The sequence below is a fragment of the Scyliorhinus canicula genome, chromosome 13 (assembly GCF_902713615.1).
Source record: "Scyliorhinus canicula chromosome 13, sScyCan1.1, whole genome shotgun sequence".
Classification (NCBI taxonomy): Eukaryota; Metazoa; Chordata; class Chondrichthyes; order Carcharhiniformes; family Scyliorhinidae; genus Scyliorhinus; species Scyliorhinus canicula.
In genome coordinates, this window is record NC_052158.1 from 119,703,857 (window position 1) to 119,723,746 (window position 19,890).

Below are 19,890 nucleotides of genomic sequence, written 5' to 3' on the forward strand. Positions count from 1 at the left end.
GTAAACTCCACACAGACAGTGACCCAAGGCCGGAATTGAACCAGGGTCCCACTGTGCGAACCACTGTGTCACCATGCCGCCCTTTTTGTGCGAAGAATGATATAATAATCTCAATTTCATCTTCAAGAATGTTTGCTTTTAATTACATATAATGGGAAGTTTCCAAAAGCTCAACATCGATCAAAAGTGGAAAGAATCATGAAGAAAAGTCCACAAGCCGTTTGAAGCAAAGAAACATTACTGATTGTTTATTTGGAATTCTTGATTGGTGCTATAACAAAGAAAATGATAGACAAAAGACACAAGTTATATCCACATACTACGTTTACAATATTACAAAATAGATGAGTGCAAGTAGATTTCATAGGAACATTCACAGTGGCATCTTCCATTAAACTGGGAATTTTTTTTAAAAACTTTCTGCGCTACAGAACCATTGTACAATTTGTAATGGAGAGCTCTGCAACCTCTGCTAATGCCTAAGTGAAAATATTTTGGGAGTGCGTCACTCGGCAAGGTTACTTAAAACCATAGTTGTAGCAAAATAGGTCCTGCGCTTAATCCAAAAGAAAGACGATCCACTTTCACCCACTGTACAATTCTGTTCGCAAAAAAGTAGTATAACAAAGACTGGTAATTACTTAGCTGCGGACTCAAGTACATCCAAAACAATCAGGCATTATGATCAACTGTCTACAACCAAAGTGTGATGGATCTTGCAGCTTTTCCAATCAGAGGGCTTGAGTTCCTGATTTTGGTCTGTAACAATTGTTTCTCAGTTTGTACATGTTTTACTAGAAGAAAAGGACATTGCACCATTCCTGAAATGTTGTTCAAGCAGAATCAATCAGGTCATGCCAGTGTTCTGGGGATGATTAGGGGGGGGGGGGGGGGGGGGGGGGGTGAGAGAGGGAGGGAGAGAGAGAGAGAGAGATAATGTGAGGGCATTGAATATTTACCCTGTACAATCGGAGGTAACATCAAGCCCTGGAACATTTTAGTAGGCATTCAAGGTAGATGGCGTTTCTTGGGAGAATTAAGAACTTTTACAAACCACATCCAGCGTCAAACTACAAAGGAACAGCCAGTCTCAGTCTAAACAAGACTGATGCTTATGAGGTGCAGCAAAGTCATAGTTGAGGGCAATCTTAAGCAAATAAGCTGCTGGGTTTTTCTGTAAAACAGCCACTGCCAAAAAAACATGACACAGGGGAATTTTCCTTCCATTGCAGTCCATTATCATGCCAAGCAAACAGTAATAACACAAAACAGGCAGCTGTAGGCAGAGAATGGTCATCAACTAAGATCGTCCTCTCATGTAAGAGCACGATCTGAAGCACCATGCCAGAAAACAATGATAGCCCAGGGTACTGTAATAATGTACCTTTCTGAATAGAATTTGAAAGAAAATAATTGCACTATGTATGGTCATCATTAAAGCGTCCAATAAGGTTGTCAAATTCATGTGCTACCAGGCAGAACTTATTTTTGATTTTAAAATATCTCTTTTGAGTGGTGCCTCATCAATCTGTGTTTCAGACACCCACACGTGTGTTTTATGTGAGTGGGAGGGGTCCTGTATCATTTTAAGTCAAGGTTTGTTAAAACACTTGCAGTTTGAAAGTATGACAATGAAAGTCAGAAATACCACAGTATTCTTTGTTTGTAGACTATATCACACAGTGATAACAAAGAAATATCCTACAGCAACAGCACTGAAGCCCCGTGCAATCCAATTTACAGCAAAACCTCACAAGATGCAGACACAAATACAAAAATAGAAAATTTGAACCATAATGCACTTTTGCTTTACTGCATCAGTGGAAACTATTTTATCCAAAATTAGAGGATCCAACTGTGGGAATTTAAAAGATTTAGACATCTGCATGTTTTTCATAAGACCATTGAAAATTAATTATTCATCAGACTATAGTATGTTGAATGGTATAAAAGTAGTAGGTTAAAAGCAAATACCTCTTTTGTGAAATATTTTAAAAAGACATAAGTTGTCTGTTTTAAGAACATTCCAGCAGCTGCTTAATCTTGTACGAAGATTATAATTTGGCCATTTTAGCACAAGACATAGCCATGCCATTGTGATTGGAGAATGCTTTCCAGCATGAAAAGTAACGTAGCATGTAATTTAAAGATCAGTACGAAAGATTCTCAAAGCTTGAGCTACATACCGTGCTAAGAACATTTCAGCAAACAGTTCCTTTCAGCACTTCGTAGCATGCAAACTTGTGAAGTGCTGAACCCTTGCAACAAACCTCAGGCAATTATCCGTGCAAAGGTTACTTTTATAGTCTTTTACAAAATACAGACCGATTGTTTGGACGCCTCAAGGCCAGTATCAAAGGGAACAATGCATGCCAGGGTCACAAAGGATTCATTGATCTTCAGCATCATCCTCTTCCAGAGATACTACACCTGAGGAGGCAACGTCTGATACTTTTCTACGTCCCTCATACTCGTCATCCTCCTTCTTAGAAAGGGTTTTGTAATCTTGACATGACAAGTCATCTTCTTCCGGAGTAAAACAAGATTCAGCATAAGACACAGAGTAAGAGGAGTCTTCACATATAAGGTTCCTAAAGGCACATTCAGTGTTGCTGTTCGACTGCAGCTGAGAGATCACAGCCCCACGACCAGTCATTGCACTGATCTGACCAAAGAGTTTTGCAGCTAGTTCAGTGGGGGACCCTAGCTCCATTTTAAGCAAGGGGTGGTCTTCCAGGCTGCACAGACTTGAACAAAGGGTCTCTGGCGAGACAGTTTGGGAGGAATCACTTTCCTGCTCACATGATGCCTGTCTCACTGTAAGTTTGCACATATGGCTATGCAGCATGTCTCTCGAGTAATTCACTTGAGGGTACTGTCCTGCTGCATCTGAAACGATAAGATAATTGCAGTTCAAAAATTCAGTAGTTTAGTCCTGTTCTAATAATATATTGATTAACAGCAACGTTTTGTGAAATCAGAAGGCTTTCACAGCAGATAGTTGTTCATTGCATTCATCTACAGAATGTGATAATGTTAAAGTATGAGTGGGACACACAATACATCAATTTGAAGAATGTTCTGGAACAACTGATGTATTATTGAATTGAATTTGTATCTTTTTCTGTCAAAGCTGTTAGCCCAAGATGCCTAACTATTTATTTACCAGACAGAATATTTAGTGTCACCCATCCTTGTTTTAATTGTTAGCGGGTGCATTTCTCGAAGGTACAAGAAGATATTATTACAGGTTTTATTTTCAGTTTCACAATGAAGAAATTCCATCTGGACTACAGACTGGTGAACACAATGGTTGGGATCTTCCGTCCCGTCCAGCCTATAGCTAACAAGTAATTTCTCAGCCCGTCTCGGCAATCGGAAAATGAGAACACAGGAAACAGGAGCAGGAGTAGACTGGACAGGCTATTGAGCCTGCTCTGTCATTCCATATGCTTATGGATGATTTGGGCCTTCAACCACTTTCCCACATGCTATCATATCCCCTGACTGCCTGAGAGACCAAAGTCTGTCTATCCCAGCCTTAAATGTATTCAACAATGGGGCATCGAAAATTCTCTGGGGTAGAGAATTCCAAAACTTCGCAATCCTTGCAACGAAATCATTTCTCCTCATCTCAGTCTTAACTGATCTGCCTCTTATCCTAAGACTGCTCCCCCGTGCTCCAGATTGCCCAAACAGCAGATGTCATGCCTTAAGGCAATTAGAACTGATCCCAGTGTTAAATTATTTAACACATTTGTGTGGACCAGTACTAGATGGAACCCTGGCAAGGTTTCGCAGGTGAGGGCCAAGATCCAGACCGCAGCGGGTGGAGCAAGTCATGTGACTCGATCAGCCCGTGCGGAACCTGATTTGGTGCTCTTGCGCGATTCACCCGTTGCGTCCGGATCCACGCTGGACGCAATAGGATCGCTGAATTACACCCATGGATGCATTATTCACAAACCTATTTTGAATTATTACCTTTTTAATAAATTAAGAAGACCCAGTTATTTTTTTCCAATTAGGAGTCTATTTAGCATGGCCAATCCACCCACCCTGCACATCTTTGGGATGTGGGAGTGAGACCCACTCAGACACGGGGAGGATGTGCAAACTCCACACGAGCAGTGACCCGGGGCAAGGTTCGAACCAGAGTCCTTGGCGCCATGAGGCAGCAGTGCTGACCACTGCGCCATCCATTTTGAATTATTATAATAGTATAATTGTTTCCATGCTTTTTCTGCTGCGTTCATGCTTAAATGGACATGTGGTCTTATAGGCAAGGAGATCCAAGAAAACACAGGGAAAGCACAAACAGCAGATTACTCCTATAGCAGTAACACTGTGTTTTCGTAGAGTTGCATAATAGTGTTACACACGACAATGATACCAGAACAATAGCGTTTGGAAAGGGTTATCATTACCAGCTGGCAGTGTGCTCTCACTTGTTGGAATGAAATCTTCATCGTAGGAGTCATCATTTGAATCATCACCATCAACAGATGACCATGCTTTAAGCTTAGCCTCTGCAATTTCAAATTGTTCTGCCACACCTGAAATGTAAATACTTTATTTGAAATTATTGTGTAAAAAGAGATTATTAAATCAATATAGAGGAAAAAAATGGACATGCTATGGAGCTGGAAATATTTATCAAATTTGCTTTCAATTTCTATCCTCTCACCTTCACCTAGTCCATCCCCAACACTCCCCTTCCCATTCTCGCCTTCTCTGTCTTCATTTCTGGGGATAGGCTGTCTACTAAAATTACTATCTGGGCTACACTTCCTCGCACCCTGGGCTCGATTCTCCGATCGCCTGAGTTCGGCACCCTGATGCTCCGCCCTCGACCGGCTGAGTTCCCAACAGTGTGAGACACGTGTGGTCTCACCCATTGGGAACTCGGCGTGGGGGCTGCGGACTCAGTCCAGCGCCACCACAGTTGGGGGAGGGACGATCCGTGGTCAGGGGAGGACATTATTTGGGGTAGGAGGCACTGTGCGGGATCGTCTGGGGCACACGAGCCTTCCGAAGGGGAGGGGACTATTTTGCTGCATGTCTCCGCTCTGCGCAAGCGTGGCCATGGACATGGCAATTCTCCGGGGCATATCGGCAGCTAGAGTCGTGTGCTCTACGCTGTCATCCTGCTAGCCCCCATCATAGTTTTTAGATCGTTTTTTGAAGAATAAATGGATTAAGAGTTATGGTGTTCGGGCCGGAAAGTGGAGCTGAGTCCACAAAAGATCAACCATGATCTCATTGAATGGCGGAGCAGGCTCAAGGGGCCTACTCATGCTCCTAGTTCTTATGTTTTTATTCTCAAAATGGGAACTTGATGGCAGGTTTCACCATTTTGTCTGGCGTAAAATGCCATCGTTCCCATGCCGGCGTGGGGACATAGCCTCAGAATTGGAGAATCCCGCCCCCTATCTCCTGTAAGGATTCCGTTCCATGCTCCCAGTTTTTCCATCGTATCTGTCTGATGATTCTCACTTCCTCACTAGTGCTTCCAACATGATTTCCTTTTTCCTTAACCAAGATCTACCCTTCAGCCCTTCAGTCCTCCCAGTGTGGTTGACCGGGCCCTCAACCATGTCCGACCCCTTGTCCTCACTTTCCTTGCTGCCAGCCTCCACGTTCAAAAGATCATCTTCCACCATTTCCATAACCTACACTTGGCCCACTAGCATGATCCTGATCTCCAAATTGCTTGCCATTTAATTCACCACCCTGCTTCCACACTCACATTTCTGTTCTCAGCCTGCTGCAATTTCCCAGTGAAGCTCAACACAAGCTTGAGGAACAGCACCCCATTTTCCGATTCGGCACTTTACAACCTTCTGGACTCATCATTGAGTTCAACAATGTCAGACCATGACCTCTGCCCCCCATTTATATTCCTGTTTTTTCCAAGTGCCGATCTGTGTCTTGTTTTTATGTTTTTGGTTTCAGGGAGCTAATGTTTATTCTGTCAGTAACAAAAAAACTCTGGATCAATGTGTTGCTTCTTGACCACAACCACTGGACACAATCGAAAGGCCTCGTTGCGCCTGACTCAGTGACACGGCGAGGCCAGTAAAGGCCTCTCACGAGATTCGCCACACTTGGAATGCAAGATCCATACGTTTAAATGAGCCATTAGGCTCTTTTAAATATTTCGACGCCCGATTCTCCTGAGGCCCGGGAACGAACGCCACCTCTGGGAGACCATGCTATGCCACCATTTAGCATTGGTCCTCACAAACGTGAACAGGTGCAATGGCACCTGAGATGGTGTCATAGACCATTGGATACATCTGGTGGTCAGGGGTTGGGCAGGGTGCCATCCTGGCACTGTCAAGGTGCCTGGTTGGCACTGCCAAGCTGGCAGGGACACTGACAGGGTGCCCAGGTGACAGTGCCAGGGTGCCCATACTCACTTAGAGTTAGGGACACCTTTCAAAATGATGGCCCAATCTCTGAGGAGTCAGTCCGGTCGGCGAGTTTTACTGAAAATGTTTCAAAGTGTGGGCAAGACCAGTGAGAAAGTCTCCAAGACACAAACCAACGGCTGAGGCTGGAATGTACCAGGTGTTCATGCTGGCGGTATCCTCCGGTCCCACTGCCGGTGCACCCCTGCCTCGGGTTTCCCGCCCACGAGGGGTGCATTCAATGGGAAATCCCATTGACAGTGCCGGGACCAGAAGATCCCGCTGATGGGCCGCCTCCACCACCGAAAAACACACGGAGGATCACGCAGAAAATCCCTCCCTAAGTGTGGGTGAATAACGATGTGGATCTCACCCAAAAAGCCAGAGAGAAACACCCCGACAAACTCACTCAAAATGATACTTAGGTCACAATTCTCCCCCCAAATTTCTAAGGGCGCGGTCTTCCCAAAAGGGAACAAAGCCCCCGATTGAGCGCGTTTAGCCGCGTGTTTCCCAGCACTCACAGTGACGAGAAACACATGGCTATTCAATGCTACTCTCATTGAATAAGGGGCCTAAATGTGGAACACGCAGACGAGCCCGCACACAGCCCTGTTTTTTACAAACGGGACCTCCGCTCGCCAGAACTCACAACTGGAGCGTGGGATCACCAAGGCCTACAAAAATCCCGGTCTTCCTTCCAGCCCAAACACAACGTGGTAGGGTTCCCAGCCCATCCGAAACTACCAACACCCATGGTGAGCAACCCTAGCCCAATCGTGCGAACACAGAAAATGCCACCATGGCAGTGCCAAGTTGGCACCCTGTTAGTTGTCCATGCCAACCTGGCACTGCCACAGTGGCAGGCTGGCATTGCCAGCATACCTAGGTGGCACCAGCAGTGCCAGGCACCACATTTCCCAAAGGGCACGCAGATGGGGGCTTCCAATCCCTTGGAGACCCCCATGTGTGCCACTCTATCTGGTCCCCATTTGTGGGGACCAGTACCAAATGGCACTCCCCTAAGGTCCCCAAGGCGAAGGGACTGAATCCCAAAGCCTCAGGGACCTCGGGAATCTGCACATTAGAGTAACACTTACTGCCTCGCTCAAATATGCAGATTTGCCAAAAACTGATCCCGCCTATTGTGGGCAAGGCTCCCCTTGTAACGTCTCGGGAGATTGCGTTAAATCTCGTGAGGTGCTGTGAGCCGGGTGGATCCTGGGAGCGGGGTCTCCCGGCTTTCACTGGCCACACTGCACCACGGCTAGCTGCTTTTCAGGCACAGCGTGGCCAGAAGATCGCGCCCCAAGTTAATTTGTGGCGGGTTTTTCAGGGAGTTTCCTGCCAGCTCTGCCGACGAGAACCCCACCGCTATTCAATAACACTTATCCACCTTTCTGGATCCTAGGGAGTTTACCCCACACTTTGAATTTTCTTTAGCATTGGGGAACTGAACTCAGCGATCGGGCCGCCATTTTGAAAGAGTGCCCCAATCTCTAAGTGAGCTTGCGGGTCGCCCATACCCCCACCAATAGGCAATGTCACCCCCCACACACATGGACACTACCCCAGGCCCCCCCCCCAAGTGAGGACAGCCCGCCCCGAAGCCCCCTGACAGCAACCCCCATCCTTCCAGGACTCCCATCAGCCCAACAACATCCCAGAAGCCCATCCTTACCTGCCTATACATCCCCAAATCTTCCCTCCACCCTCCTTTCATGGGCAAGACCTCCCTCAGCCCTTGATCCCGGGCAGTGCTCCTTCCGACTTGGCAGTGCCACCTGGACATCTTGGCAGTGCCCATGTTCCGGGGGATGGCCAGGGAGCCACCCTGCACGGACCCTGGCCACCCTGGGGTCTCTGGTGGCCTGGGCGACCCCCTCAGGTGCTGCTCCGCCTGCTCCATTTTTGTGTAGACCAGCACTGATCGGCATCCAGCTGCAGCCTCCCTGAGAAGGCCGGAGAATTAACGCAGGTCAGTGGAGGCCTCCCTCAGGATTCTCCAGCTTGTTTGCACTTGTTTGAGCGCAACGCAGCAAGAGAATTGCACCCTGAGAAATGTTTCCGTTAAATCACGCCCATTATCACTCCTTTTATCTTTTGTTCCATGACATCTTTGCTATTTAATCTCTCTGACCCTCTATCCCATCACAGACATTGCCTTTTGTCCTACCTCCCCCTCTCCACTTTCAATGCCATAAAACCCATCACATTTCCGCCTCCCTTCAGTTCCAAAGAAGGATCATTCAACTCGAAACATTAACCCTTACTCTTTAGACAGATGTGCCAAACCTGCTGGGTTTTTGCTGCACTTTCTGTTTTTCTATTAGAGTAAAAATATTTGTATATGCTACCTGGTCAAAGAGTTCAGGCAACCTTCAAAACTGTACAATATTCATCACTGAACTCCATCTCATTCCTCAATATTACCATAACACTTGGACATAGACGAGACCAATTGAAATAATCATGGGCGGGATTCTCCGATCTAGGGGCTAAGTGTTGATGCTGTCGTAAACGCTGGAGCGTTTTACGACGGCGTCATCTGGCCCCGAGGATCAGCAGTCCTGCGCGGCACAGGGGGCCAGCACGGCACTGGAGAGTCTCACGCTGCTCCAGCTGCCAATACGGGCGCGGGCACAGCCGGCGCGAGTTCACGCATGCGCGCCACAGCCGACGCAAGTTTGCGCATGCGTGACGGAGACCTACAGGGGCCCGGCGTGGAGGAACATAGGCCCCCACCAGGATAAGCCCGCCAATCGGTAGGCCCCAATCGTGGGCCTGGCCACTGTGGAGCCCCCCCCCCCCGCAGAGTCGGATTCCCCCCCCCCCAGAACATGAACGCTGAGGTCCTGCCGGGTAGGACCACACGAGAACAACGCCGGCGGTACTCTGCCAAACTCGGCAAGCACTCAGCCCATCGCATGGAGAGAATCGTGGAGGGGGGCCCCTCACTGGCGCCATGCCGAACGCGCCGATTCTCCAGTCGCCGGAGAATCAGCGGGCCGGCGTTGCAGCGGCATCGCGGCATTCGCGTGTTCCCCGCCCCCCCCCCCCCCCCCCCCCCCCCCCCCCCCCCCCCCCCCCCCCCCCGCCGATTCTCCGACCCCCCCATATTTCTGTTAGTAACTCAGTGGCAATGTGACATCAGAGACCGTTGTAACTTGCCGACAAAAGCTCCAAACGCAGTTCTTAAGATGTATCTTGTCAACTGAAACTTTGCACTAACTGCTAAGGATGGAAATAACATCACAGTCGTGTCAAAAGGCAAGTATCCCCACTCTGAATTATAATCCATCTGTATGATGCAACCAAGTATATTTACATATATTTATTTGTAGAATATTTACTGAAGTGAATTTTGACACTGAAGTTATATCTGAGGAAATTCCAGGTGTACATTCTTTCTTCAGTTTTGAGCTTGTTAGGGGGCTGGGTCAGTTTCTCTTTAAGCTATTATTCAGCTCTTGAGTTTAATAGGTTGGCCTGTACGTGAAAACTTTTATAAACACAATTTCTGTACTATCACTCATCTGCTGTAGGTTATTATTAATAATAATAATAATAATAGCTTGTCACATGTAGGCTTCAATGAAGTTACTGTGAAACCTGTGATTTAAAATCCAGTCCTTACAGCATATTACTATTTAGAATTTCTAGCACAACTACACTTAATGGGTCCAACCTTAATTGTTGTCTAAATTGATGGTTTGGAATGCATACCAGATTTGTACCTCATTAAATCTATGTCAGAATTTGTGAGCTGCTGCAATTACTTTCCAATGTAGATTGAATACCTCCATCACCATTTCCTGAATGATGAAAATGTAGCATAAAAATGATTAGCAGTGAATATTTCACCCATGGCATCTAGAGCTAGAACAGAAAATGGCATTAAATCTGGCAAATATAATCCTCAATATGTAAAGCACTAAAACTCTGCATCGGTTCTGAATTACCTTAAAGCATTCAGATTGTTAAAAAATAGAAAGCACATCTAGATCTTTACTTTTAAAACTATCTTAAAAATTAAGCAGATAATTAAAAGTGTACTATACCAGATTAACATTTAAGAAGAAAAGGAGAAATTATCATTATGATGAGACTGTGGGTGTGATACAATCGAAACATTTCGATGTGTGGTTACGGGCACGATTAGTGAGGTGTTTCTTGGCGCCTGCAGTGCTATCCAATGACACGTGGCCAGTTTTTTCGGCCTCGGCGAGGAACGCGCGGTTGAGACCGCACTCAGATCATTTTGCGCCAGCGCAGAAAGACTACTCATGGATAGAGGTGGTGTTTGGACCCCCCCCCCTCATTGACTCCACCATGGCCACCGAACCCCCTCACTGCACTCAACCTGCCCCTTCCAGTGAGTCCTCCCTCAACCCACTACTGGCATGGGAAACCTGGCGCCATGGCACTGCCAGCCTTGGGTGGCAGTTGCAAGGTGCCAGGCTGGCAATGCCAGGGTGTGCAGGTGACTGGAGGAGTGCCACCCTGCCCAATGTCCAACCGCCCGGGGGTCTCTGATGGCCTGGGAAACACCCTCAGGTGCCATTACGATTGGTCCATTTTTGTGTGGACCAGTACTAAACGGCGAGGTCTCTCAGGCGTAGCCGGTGCATCCTGGGTCCCGGGAGAATCTGGCGAATGCATTTTTAAATGAGCCCAATGGTTTATTTAAATATACATAGCTGGATCTCGTCCAACGAGAGCGAGATCCAGATCGCAATGTCTCACACGGCTCTGTTAAATCTCGCGTGACGGTTCGAGCATCGTGAATCTCGCAAGATGTCACTAGCGAGATTCAAAGGCCTCGCCCTGATATCAAGTCGGGCAGGATGGGGCTGTTGAATCGGCTCCTGAATCTACTGGAGCGAAAGGCTGAAAGAAAATTTAATAGAGGTTCACCCTCACCTCCATAATTGATACCTTTGTCCCCAGTAAAACCTTAACTCGCCCCCATTCTGTTCATTCCTCTTGGTATGAACCCCACTTTTACCCCCTCAAATAGAACATAGAACATAGAACAGTACAGCACAGAACAGGCCCTTCGGCCCTCGATGTTGTGCCGAGCAATGATCACCCTACTCAAACCCACGTATCCACCCTATACCCGTAACCCAACAACCCCCCCCCCCCCCCTTAACCTTACTTTTGAGGACACTACGGACAATTTAGCATGGCCAATCCACCTAACCCGCACATCTTTGGACTGTGGGAGGAAACCGGAGCACCCGGAGGAAACCCACGCACACACGGGGAGGACGTGCAGACTCCGCACAGACAGTGACCCAGCCGGGAATCGAACCCGGGACCCTGGAGCTGTGAAGCATTTATGCTAACCACCATGCTACCGTGCTGCCCCTCAATCTGAAGGGGACATATTTGGTTTAGACGTCCATCACCAGATCCGGCTTGCACACATCCAGACAGGGAAGAAATGTTATTTTAGAAAACAGCAATTTGTCAGCATTAATTGCAGTATGTTCATGAAAATTCCATAGGTTCAAAAAAGTATGGCATTGAGAAAGAAGATCAATTACGATCATGCTGAACGACGGAGCGGGCTCGAAGGGCCGAATGACCTACTCCTGTTCCTATTTTCTATGTTTCTATAAAGCTACAAGGTATTATGTATATGATATTCAGTTACTACAAGAAAAAATAGTTGCCATTTTGGGGTTCCTCTGAACAGTCCCTTGTCACTACCCCTCGTCTTCACTGTTTAATATTTATTTAAAAGCAGTCTTTCCAATGAACATGATTTCTGAAGAGGCAGTGCCAAAGTGAGTTAGTGAGAAAAACTAATGCTGACTACTGATGTATAGGCTGTCTTTAAATACAAAAATAACCCTTTGACCAAGCCTCAAAATTTACTTCAAAACAAGAAACAGTGTGGACTCGAAATGTTAACTCTGTGTTTCCCTCCTCAGTTGCTGCCAGATCTGCTGATCTTTTTCAGCATTTTCTGTTTTTATTTGCTATTCATTTGTGATGGTATATTACGTAACACAGAAGTAGTTTATTGTGAAATAGAATCTGCTGGTTCTATAGTCGCCCTTATGATGGTAATCATTTTGGATTTCTGCACTCTAAAAAAAATTTGTTGCGTATATTTTGCATAAGGTTCATTTCGAAGTCTAGTGAGAGTTCCGTGCTCTCCATTGTGTTTTTGCAGACTGGAAAACAAAATGTGTATATATTTTTCTTCTTCCCTCCTGATGGTTCTGATGTTTGCTGGAATCTGTTTCCAAAGGTAACCCCAAAAACTCTCAGTGAACGAAGTACTTTATATGTTAGATAGACAACAAGAGTCATCAAACTCCACAATCATTGAAACCAATATACTTAAGCTTGGATAAACTCAGCAGGTCTGGCAGCATCTGTGGAGCAGGATACACAGTTAACGTTTCAAGTCTCTATAACCTGCTATAGAACTGAAAAGGCACAGAAATGTGACGGATTGTATGCTTGGTGGGGGGTGGGAAGGCAGAATGGAAAGTCAACGATAGGTCAGAGTTAAGGAGAGATTGACAAAGATGTTGTGGACATGACAATCCTTCATCTCCTTCTCTAGTCACCTTCCCATGCAATTGCAGAAGGTGCAATACCTGCCCCATTATCGATAATAATAATAATCCTTATTGTCACAAGTAGGCTTACATTAACACTTCAATTAAGTTACTGTGAAAAGACCTTGGTCATCACACTCCGGCGCCTGTTTGGGTACACTGAGGGAGAATTCAGAATGTCCAAATTACCTCGCAGCACGTTTTTTGGGACTTGTGGGAGAAAACCGGAGCACCCAGAGGAAACCCAGGCAGACACAGAAGATCATGCAGACTCCGCAGTGACCCAAGCCAGGAATCGAACCTGGCACCCTGTCCTTGTGAAGCAACAGTGCTAACCACTGTGATACTGTGCCGCCTCCCTCTTCAATGTCCAAGGGCCCGATCACTCCTTTCAGGTTAAGCAGCATTTCATTTGCACCTCTATCAATTTGGTCTGTTGTTTTTGAGGCCAGAAACTCTATTGAGCTGCAGTATTAGAGGGAGGTGGTAGCTGCTGCCAGTACAATAACCACGAGGCTGAGGATTACTCTGGATCATGGGCCAGTGGGGAATGATGGTAGCATGGGGTCTCGGGGTTGGGATCCACAGCAAGGAAAAGGGGATAGCTGTCAGCAGCAACCCCTCTTAACCCCCCCCCCCCCCCAACCAATTCCCAAGACAGTTCTCAGGACAATCCCGGAAAATCTAGGACCATCTGAAACTATTTCCACTGGTGCAAAATGGCTCAGAGGAGATCGGTAGAGGATCACCCTCACCTCCATAATTGATACCCTTGTACTTAGTAAAACTCTTATACTCTCTTCCATTCTAGTTCTTCTTGGTATAGAACATAGAACAGTACAGCACAGAACAGGCCCTTCGGCCCTCAATGTTGTGCCGAGCCATGATCACCTACTCAAACCCACATATCCACCCTATACCCATAACCCAACAACCCCCCCCCTCCCCCCCAACCTTACTTTTATTAGGACACTACGGGCAATTTAGCATGGCCAATCCACCTAACCCGCACATCTTTGGACTGTGGGAGGAAACCGGAGCACCCGGAGGAAACCACGCACACAGGGGGAGGACGTGCAGACTCCACACAGACAGTGACCCAGCCGGGAATCGAACCTGGGACCCTGGAGCTGTGAAGCATTTATGCTAACCACCATGGTACCCTGCTGCCCATATATAGCCCCAACTACTTCACAGCTCCAGGGTCCCAGGTTCCATTCCCGGCTTGGGTCACTGTGTGGAATCTGCACGTTCTCCCTGTGTCTGCGTGGGTTTCCTCCAGGTGCTCCGGTTTCCTCCCATAGTCCAAAGATGCGCAGGTCAGGTGGATTGGCCATGATAAATTGCCCATAGTGTCCAAAAAGGTTCGGTGGGGTTACTGGGTTATAGGGATAGGGTGGAGGTATGGGCGTAAGTAGAGTGCTCTTTGCAAGAGCCGGTGCAGACTTGATGACGAATAGCCTCCTTCTGCACTGTAAATTCTATGAAACTAACAGTCCCTCAAATTTGAAGGGTGCATAATTGGGTTAGCCACACATCACTATGGTTAGAAAACATCAAAGAATATAGGACTGCAAAGGCAGATAATTAAAAGATCAGTTACTGTACTCATAAAATGTAAATTTCTAAAGTGACATTAAAATGACTGAACCAATTCTAATAATCCAGCGAACTTATTCTACATCTTCCCACCACTTCTAAAATTCTCACAACATACATGACACTGTGCTTCAATACTTCTCTTTCCACAAGTAATCTATAATCAGTACTCGATACAGGCTGACACCACCATTGTCATTCATAATACTCATTAAACACTTCGACATTCACAGATATACTTTATTTTTAACCACAGATTTTCAAGCAAATTTTGTATGGGTCTGGTAGCCCATGAAATGAGACGTATATTTCATAGCTGGGTTTAAAAGTTAATTTACCTAGTTTCGGTGGCGGCGATGCGGAGCTAAGCCACACGTTCGGCAGCTCCCGCTTTTTTTGGACTTTCGGGCTCTTTTAAGAGCCCGCAACGGCGCTGTTTTGACTTTTCCCCGGGGGGGAACACAGCCAGTGTGCCCAGCGGCTGGTGGATGGACTGGACTCGCAGTGGAGCGGTCCAAAAGTCGGCTTTACAGTAGAGGAAGGCGAGAGGCAGAAAAGGCAAGATGGCGGCGGGCGGGGAAGCAGCAGCAGCGTGGCAGCAGTGGGCGCGGGAGCAGCAGGAGCTGCTTCAGCGCTCCTTCAAGGAGCTCAAAGCTGAGATCTTGGAGCCGTTTAACGCCTCGCTGGACAAGCTGGTGGCGACTCAGACGCCCCAGGCCGTGGAGATTCGGGAGCTGCAGCAAAAGACTTCGGACAACGAGGATGAGCTTTTGGGCCTGGCAGTGAAAGTGGAGTCGCATGAGGCGCTGCACAAGAAATGGCTGGCGAGGATGGAGGAGATGGAGAATCGCTCCCGCCGGAAGAATCTGCGGATTTTGGGCCTCTCGGAGGGGCTGGAAGGCTCGGATTTGGGGGCCTATGTGGTCCTAATGTTGAACTCGCTGATGGGTGCGGGGTCGTTCCGTGGTCCCCTGGAGCTCGAGGGCGCCCATCGAGTGCTGCAGCAGAAACCGAGGCCGAACGAGCCGCCCAGGGCGGTACTGGTCCGTTTTCACCGCTTGGTCGACCGGGAGTGCGTGTTGAGATGGGCGAAGAAGGAGAGGAGCAGCAGGTGGGAGAACACGGACGTTAGGATTTATCAGGACTGGAGTGCGGAGGTGGCGAAGAGAAGGGTTGGCTTCAATCGAGCGAAGGGAGTGCTTCATAGGAAGGGGGTGAAGTTTGGCCTTCTACAGCCGGCTCGCCTCTGGGTCACTTACAAGGACCGCCAGCTCTATTTTGACTCTCCGGAGGTGGCCTGGGCTTTTGTCCAGGCAGAGAACTTGGACTCGAACTGAGGACTGGGAGGCTGGGGAAAAATGTACTTTGTACCGACCAAAATTGCCACCCCACGGTTCTTTGCATCAAGCCCCGAGTGAAACACCTGTCCCACCCAACTTTTTCTTAGCCTCACCTGATCCGTAACCCTAAGGTGCGTCTCCTGGAGCATAGTCACATCCACTCCCAACCCCCTCAAGTAAGCCAAGACCCGGGATCGCTTCACCGGACTATTCTGTTTTCGCTATTTTGGTTTTTTTCGGGGTTGTTTTCTGGGCTGTTGTTTATTTCCTGTGGTGTTTTTTTTTCTTTTGTCCACTGGTGGGTTGGGGAGTAGTTTAGGGTCCCGATGGGTCATGTGTCCGTCTTTTTCCCGCGTTTTGGGTTGAGGGGCGGAGCTCGGGTTGGAAGCGCGGGCTTTCTTCCCGCGCCTGAGGAATTGGGGGCAGGGCTGGTGCTGGTAGGGAGGGATTGGCGGCTGTGTTGCGTCGGGGGGGGGGGGGGGGGGGGGGGGGGGGGGGGTCGTGGTTATGGCGGGAGTAGCTGGGGTCAGCAGAAGTCAGCTGACTCACGGAGGCACAATGTTAGGGGTAACGCAGCTAGGGGGGGGGGGGCCCTAGCTTGGGGGGGGGGGGGGGGGGGAGGAAGAAAGGGGGGTACCGGGTTGTTGCTGCAGGGACTGTGAGGGAGTGGATGGTGAAAGGGGGGGGGGGGGGGGGGGTCAGCCACCGTGGGGAGCGGGCTTGGGGGGGTTCCCTGGGCACGTGGCGGGTTGAGGAAGAGCTACGGCTGATCGACGTAGGGGGAGGGGGATGGCCCCCCGGGTTCGGCTGGTCACATAAGAGCCTGTTGTTTGTTGCGTCCAAAGTGGTGGCGGATAGTGCAGGTAGATACGTGATGGTGAGTGGAAGACTTCAGGGGGAGCGGGTGGTCTTGGTTAATGTTTATGCTCCCAACTGGGACGATGCGGGCTTCATGCGGCGAATGCTGGGCCTGATCCCGGACCTGGAGACAGGGGGATTGATCCTGGGTGGGGACTTTAACACGGTGCTGGATCCAGCTCTGGATGGCTCGAAGTCTAGGACGGGCAGGAGGCCGGCAGCGGCCTCGGTGCTGAGGGGGTTCAGGGATCAGATGGGGGGGGTGGACCCTTGGAGGTTTTTGGAGCCGGGGGGTAGGGAGTTCTCCTTTTTCTCCCATGTTCATAAGGCGTACTCCCGGATTGATTTTTTTGTGCTTAGCAGGGCGCTAATCCCGAGAGTAGTGGGGGCGGAGTATTCGGCGATAGCCATTTCTGATCATGCCCCACATTTAGTGGATCTGGAGCTGGGGAAGGGGAAGGATCAGCGCCGCTGTGCAGGCTGGATGTGGGGCTTTTGGCAGAGGAGGAAGTGTGCGGGCGGATCCGTAGGGGCATAGAGGGGTATCTAGAAACCAATGATAACGGGGAGGTGGAAGTTGGGGTGGTTTGGGAAGCGCTAAAGGCAGTAGTCAGAGGGGAGCTGATATCTATTCGGGTGCACAGGGAGAGAGGGCCGAGAGGGAGAGGCTGGTGGAGGAAATGGTAAGGGTGGATAGGAGATATGCAGACACCCCGGAGGAGGGGCTTTTGAGGAAGCGGCGCAAATCTCCAAGCATTTGACATTTTAACCACCCAGAAGGCGGAGGCGCAGTGGAGGAGGGCGGTATATGAGTACGGGGAGAAGGCAAGTCGGATGTTGGCTCATCAGCTCCGGAAGCGGGAGGCAGCTAGAGAAATTGGGGGAGCCACGGATGCAGAAGGGAACTTGGTGCGGGGTGGAAAGGACATCAATGGGGTGTTCAGATCCTTTTATGAGGGGCTGTACCAGGCGGTGCCCTCCAGGGAAGCAGGTGGGATGGACCGCTTTTTGGATAGGTTGGAGTTTCCCAAGAGTAGGGGACGAGCGGGTGGAGGGTTTGGGGGCCCCAATCGAGCTGGAGGAGGCGTTGGGAAGTATGCAGACAGGGAAAGCGACGGGGCCTGACGGACTCCCTGTGGAATTTTACAAGAAATTTTCAGATTTGCTGGGCCCTCTGCTTGGGAGGACCATGAATGAGGCTAGGGAGGGAAGGGCTCTGCCCCCAACGATGCCCAGGGCAATTATCTCTTTGCTCCTGAAGCGGGACAAGTATCCCCTTCAGTGTGGGTCTTACAGGCCGAACTCGCTCCTTAATGTAGATGTCAAGTTGTTGGCAAAGGTGCTGTCCAGGAGGGTGGAGGATGTGGTCCCGACGGTGATTCATGAGGATCAAATGGGGTTTGTAAAGGGGAGACAACTGAATGCCAACGTGCGGAGGCTTCTTAATGTGATGATGATGGCGCCGGCGGCTGGGGAGTCAGAAATAGTGGCGCCATGGATGCGGAGAAAGCTTTTGATAGGGTGGAGTGGAGCTACCTGTGGGAGGTGTTGCGAAGGTTTGGGTTTGGTGAGGGGTTCATCAGCTGGGTGAGATTGCTGTACAGCTCCCTAGTGGCGAGTGTGGTGACAAATGGGAGGAGGTCGGCGGACTTTTGGCTTTCCAGGGGGACGAGGCAGGGGTGCCCCTTATCTCCCCTGCTCTTCGCGTTAGCGATTGAGCCCCTGGCCATGGCGCTGAGGGACTCGAAGAGTTGGAGGGGGATTGTGCGGCGGGGGGGGGGAAGAGCACAGGTTGTCGCTGTACGCAGATGATCTGCTGTTGTATGTCGCGGATCCGGCTGAGGGGATGCCAGAGGTGCTGAAGATACTTGAGGAGTTTGGGGACTTTTCCGGCTATAGGCTCAATGTGGGGAAAAGTGAGCTGTTTGTCCTGCACCCGGGGGATCAGGAGAGGGAGATAGGTGAACTCCCGTTGAAGAGGGCTGAAGGTGCTTTAGGTATCTTGGGGTCCAGGTGGCTAGGACCTGGGAGGCCATGCATAGGCTTAACTTTTCGAGGCTGGTGGGGCAGATGGAGGAGGAGTTTAGGAGGTGGGATGCGCTACAGCTTTCGTTGGCGGGCAGGGTCCTGTCGATTAAGATGACGGTGCTCCCGAGGTTTTTGTTTCTTTTCCAGTGCCTCCCCATATTGATCCCAAAGGCTTTTTTCAGAAGGGTGAATAAGTCGATTCTGGGGTTTGTGTGGGCGCGGAAGGCCCCGAGAGTAAGGAGGGTATTTTTGGAGCAAAAAAGGGAGGTAGGGGGCCTGGCGCTGCCCAACCTGTGTGGACATTATTGGGCGGCGAACGTGGCGATGATTCGCAGGTGGGTGATGGAAGGGGAGGGTGACGCATGGAAGAGATTGGAGGTGGCGTCCTGTGCGGGTACGAGTCTGGAGGCTTTGGTGACGGCCCCACTTCCACTCCCCCCGGCAAAGTACTCTACGAGTCCGGTGGTGGTTGCGTCCCTTAAAATCTGGGGGCATGGGGTGGAGCCGGGAGTGCAGGAGGCGAAAGAGGCCGGTGTGCTGGCCTTTGCGTCCCTAGTAGCCCGGCGAAGGATCTTGCTACAATGGAAGGATGCGAGGCCCCCAAGCGTGGAGACCTGGATCAATGACATGGCGGGTTTCATTAAGCTAGAGAAGGTCAAATTCGCCCTGAGAGGATCGGTACAAGGGTTCTTTAGGCGGTGGCAGCCTTTTCTCGACTTTCTGGCTTAACGATAGGGTACTGGGACAGTAGCAGCAGCAACCCGGGGAGGGAAAAGGGGAGGGAAAAGGGGAGGGAAAAGGGGGGGGGCCGACAATGACTATGTTTGTTTATTTAATTTTAATATTTTTTTAAGTTCTTTTGTTGTTCATTTGGGTTGGGGGGGGGGGGGATGTGATACATGCGCCGATACGGTCTGGGGGTGTCACAGTTATTATGGGTTATTTTGTTGCATTTCATTGTTTGTCGTTATGTTTTATATTTTCTGTAAAAAATTCCAATAAAAATTATATTTAAAAAAAAAAAAATCTGGGGGCAGTGGAGGCGGCATAGGGGGGAAGTGAAGGCCTCAG

General features: G+C 49.2%; 1 protein-coding gene across 5 annotated transcripts in view; it reads right to left on the reverse strand.

The window, feature by feature from the left end:
* Positions 1 to 220: 220 nt before the first annotated feature.
* LOC119976124 (protein FAM131A-like) overlaps positions 221 to 19,890 on the reverse strand; it is a 78,786-nt gene continuing 59,116 nt past the window's right edge. For 4 of the 5 annotated variants that reach the window (XM_038816308.1, XM_038816309.1, XM_038816307.1 and 1 more), the window contains 2 exons: positions 4,428 to 4,556; positions 221 to 2,889 (listed from right to left, as the gene is read on the reverse strand). In XM_038816308.1, the coding sequence (XP_038672236.1) occupies positions 2,390 to 2,889; positions 4,428 to 4,556 (629 nt within the window). In that variant the 3' untranslated portion in view covers positions 221 to 2,389. The remainder of the gene's footprint in view (positions 2,890 to 4,427; positions 4,557 to 19,890) is intronic. The other variant, XM_038816306.1, reaches the window with a different exon arrangement.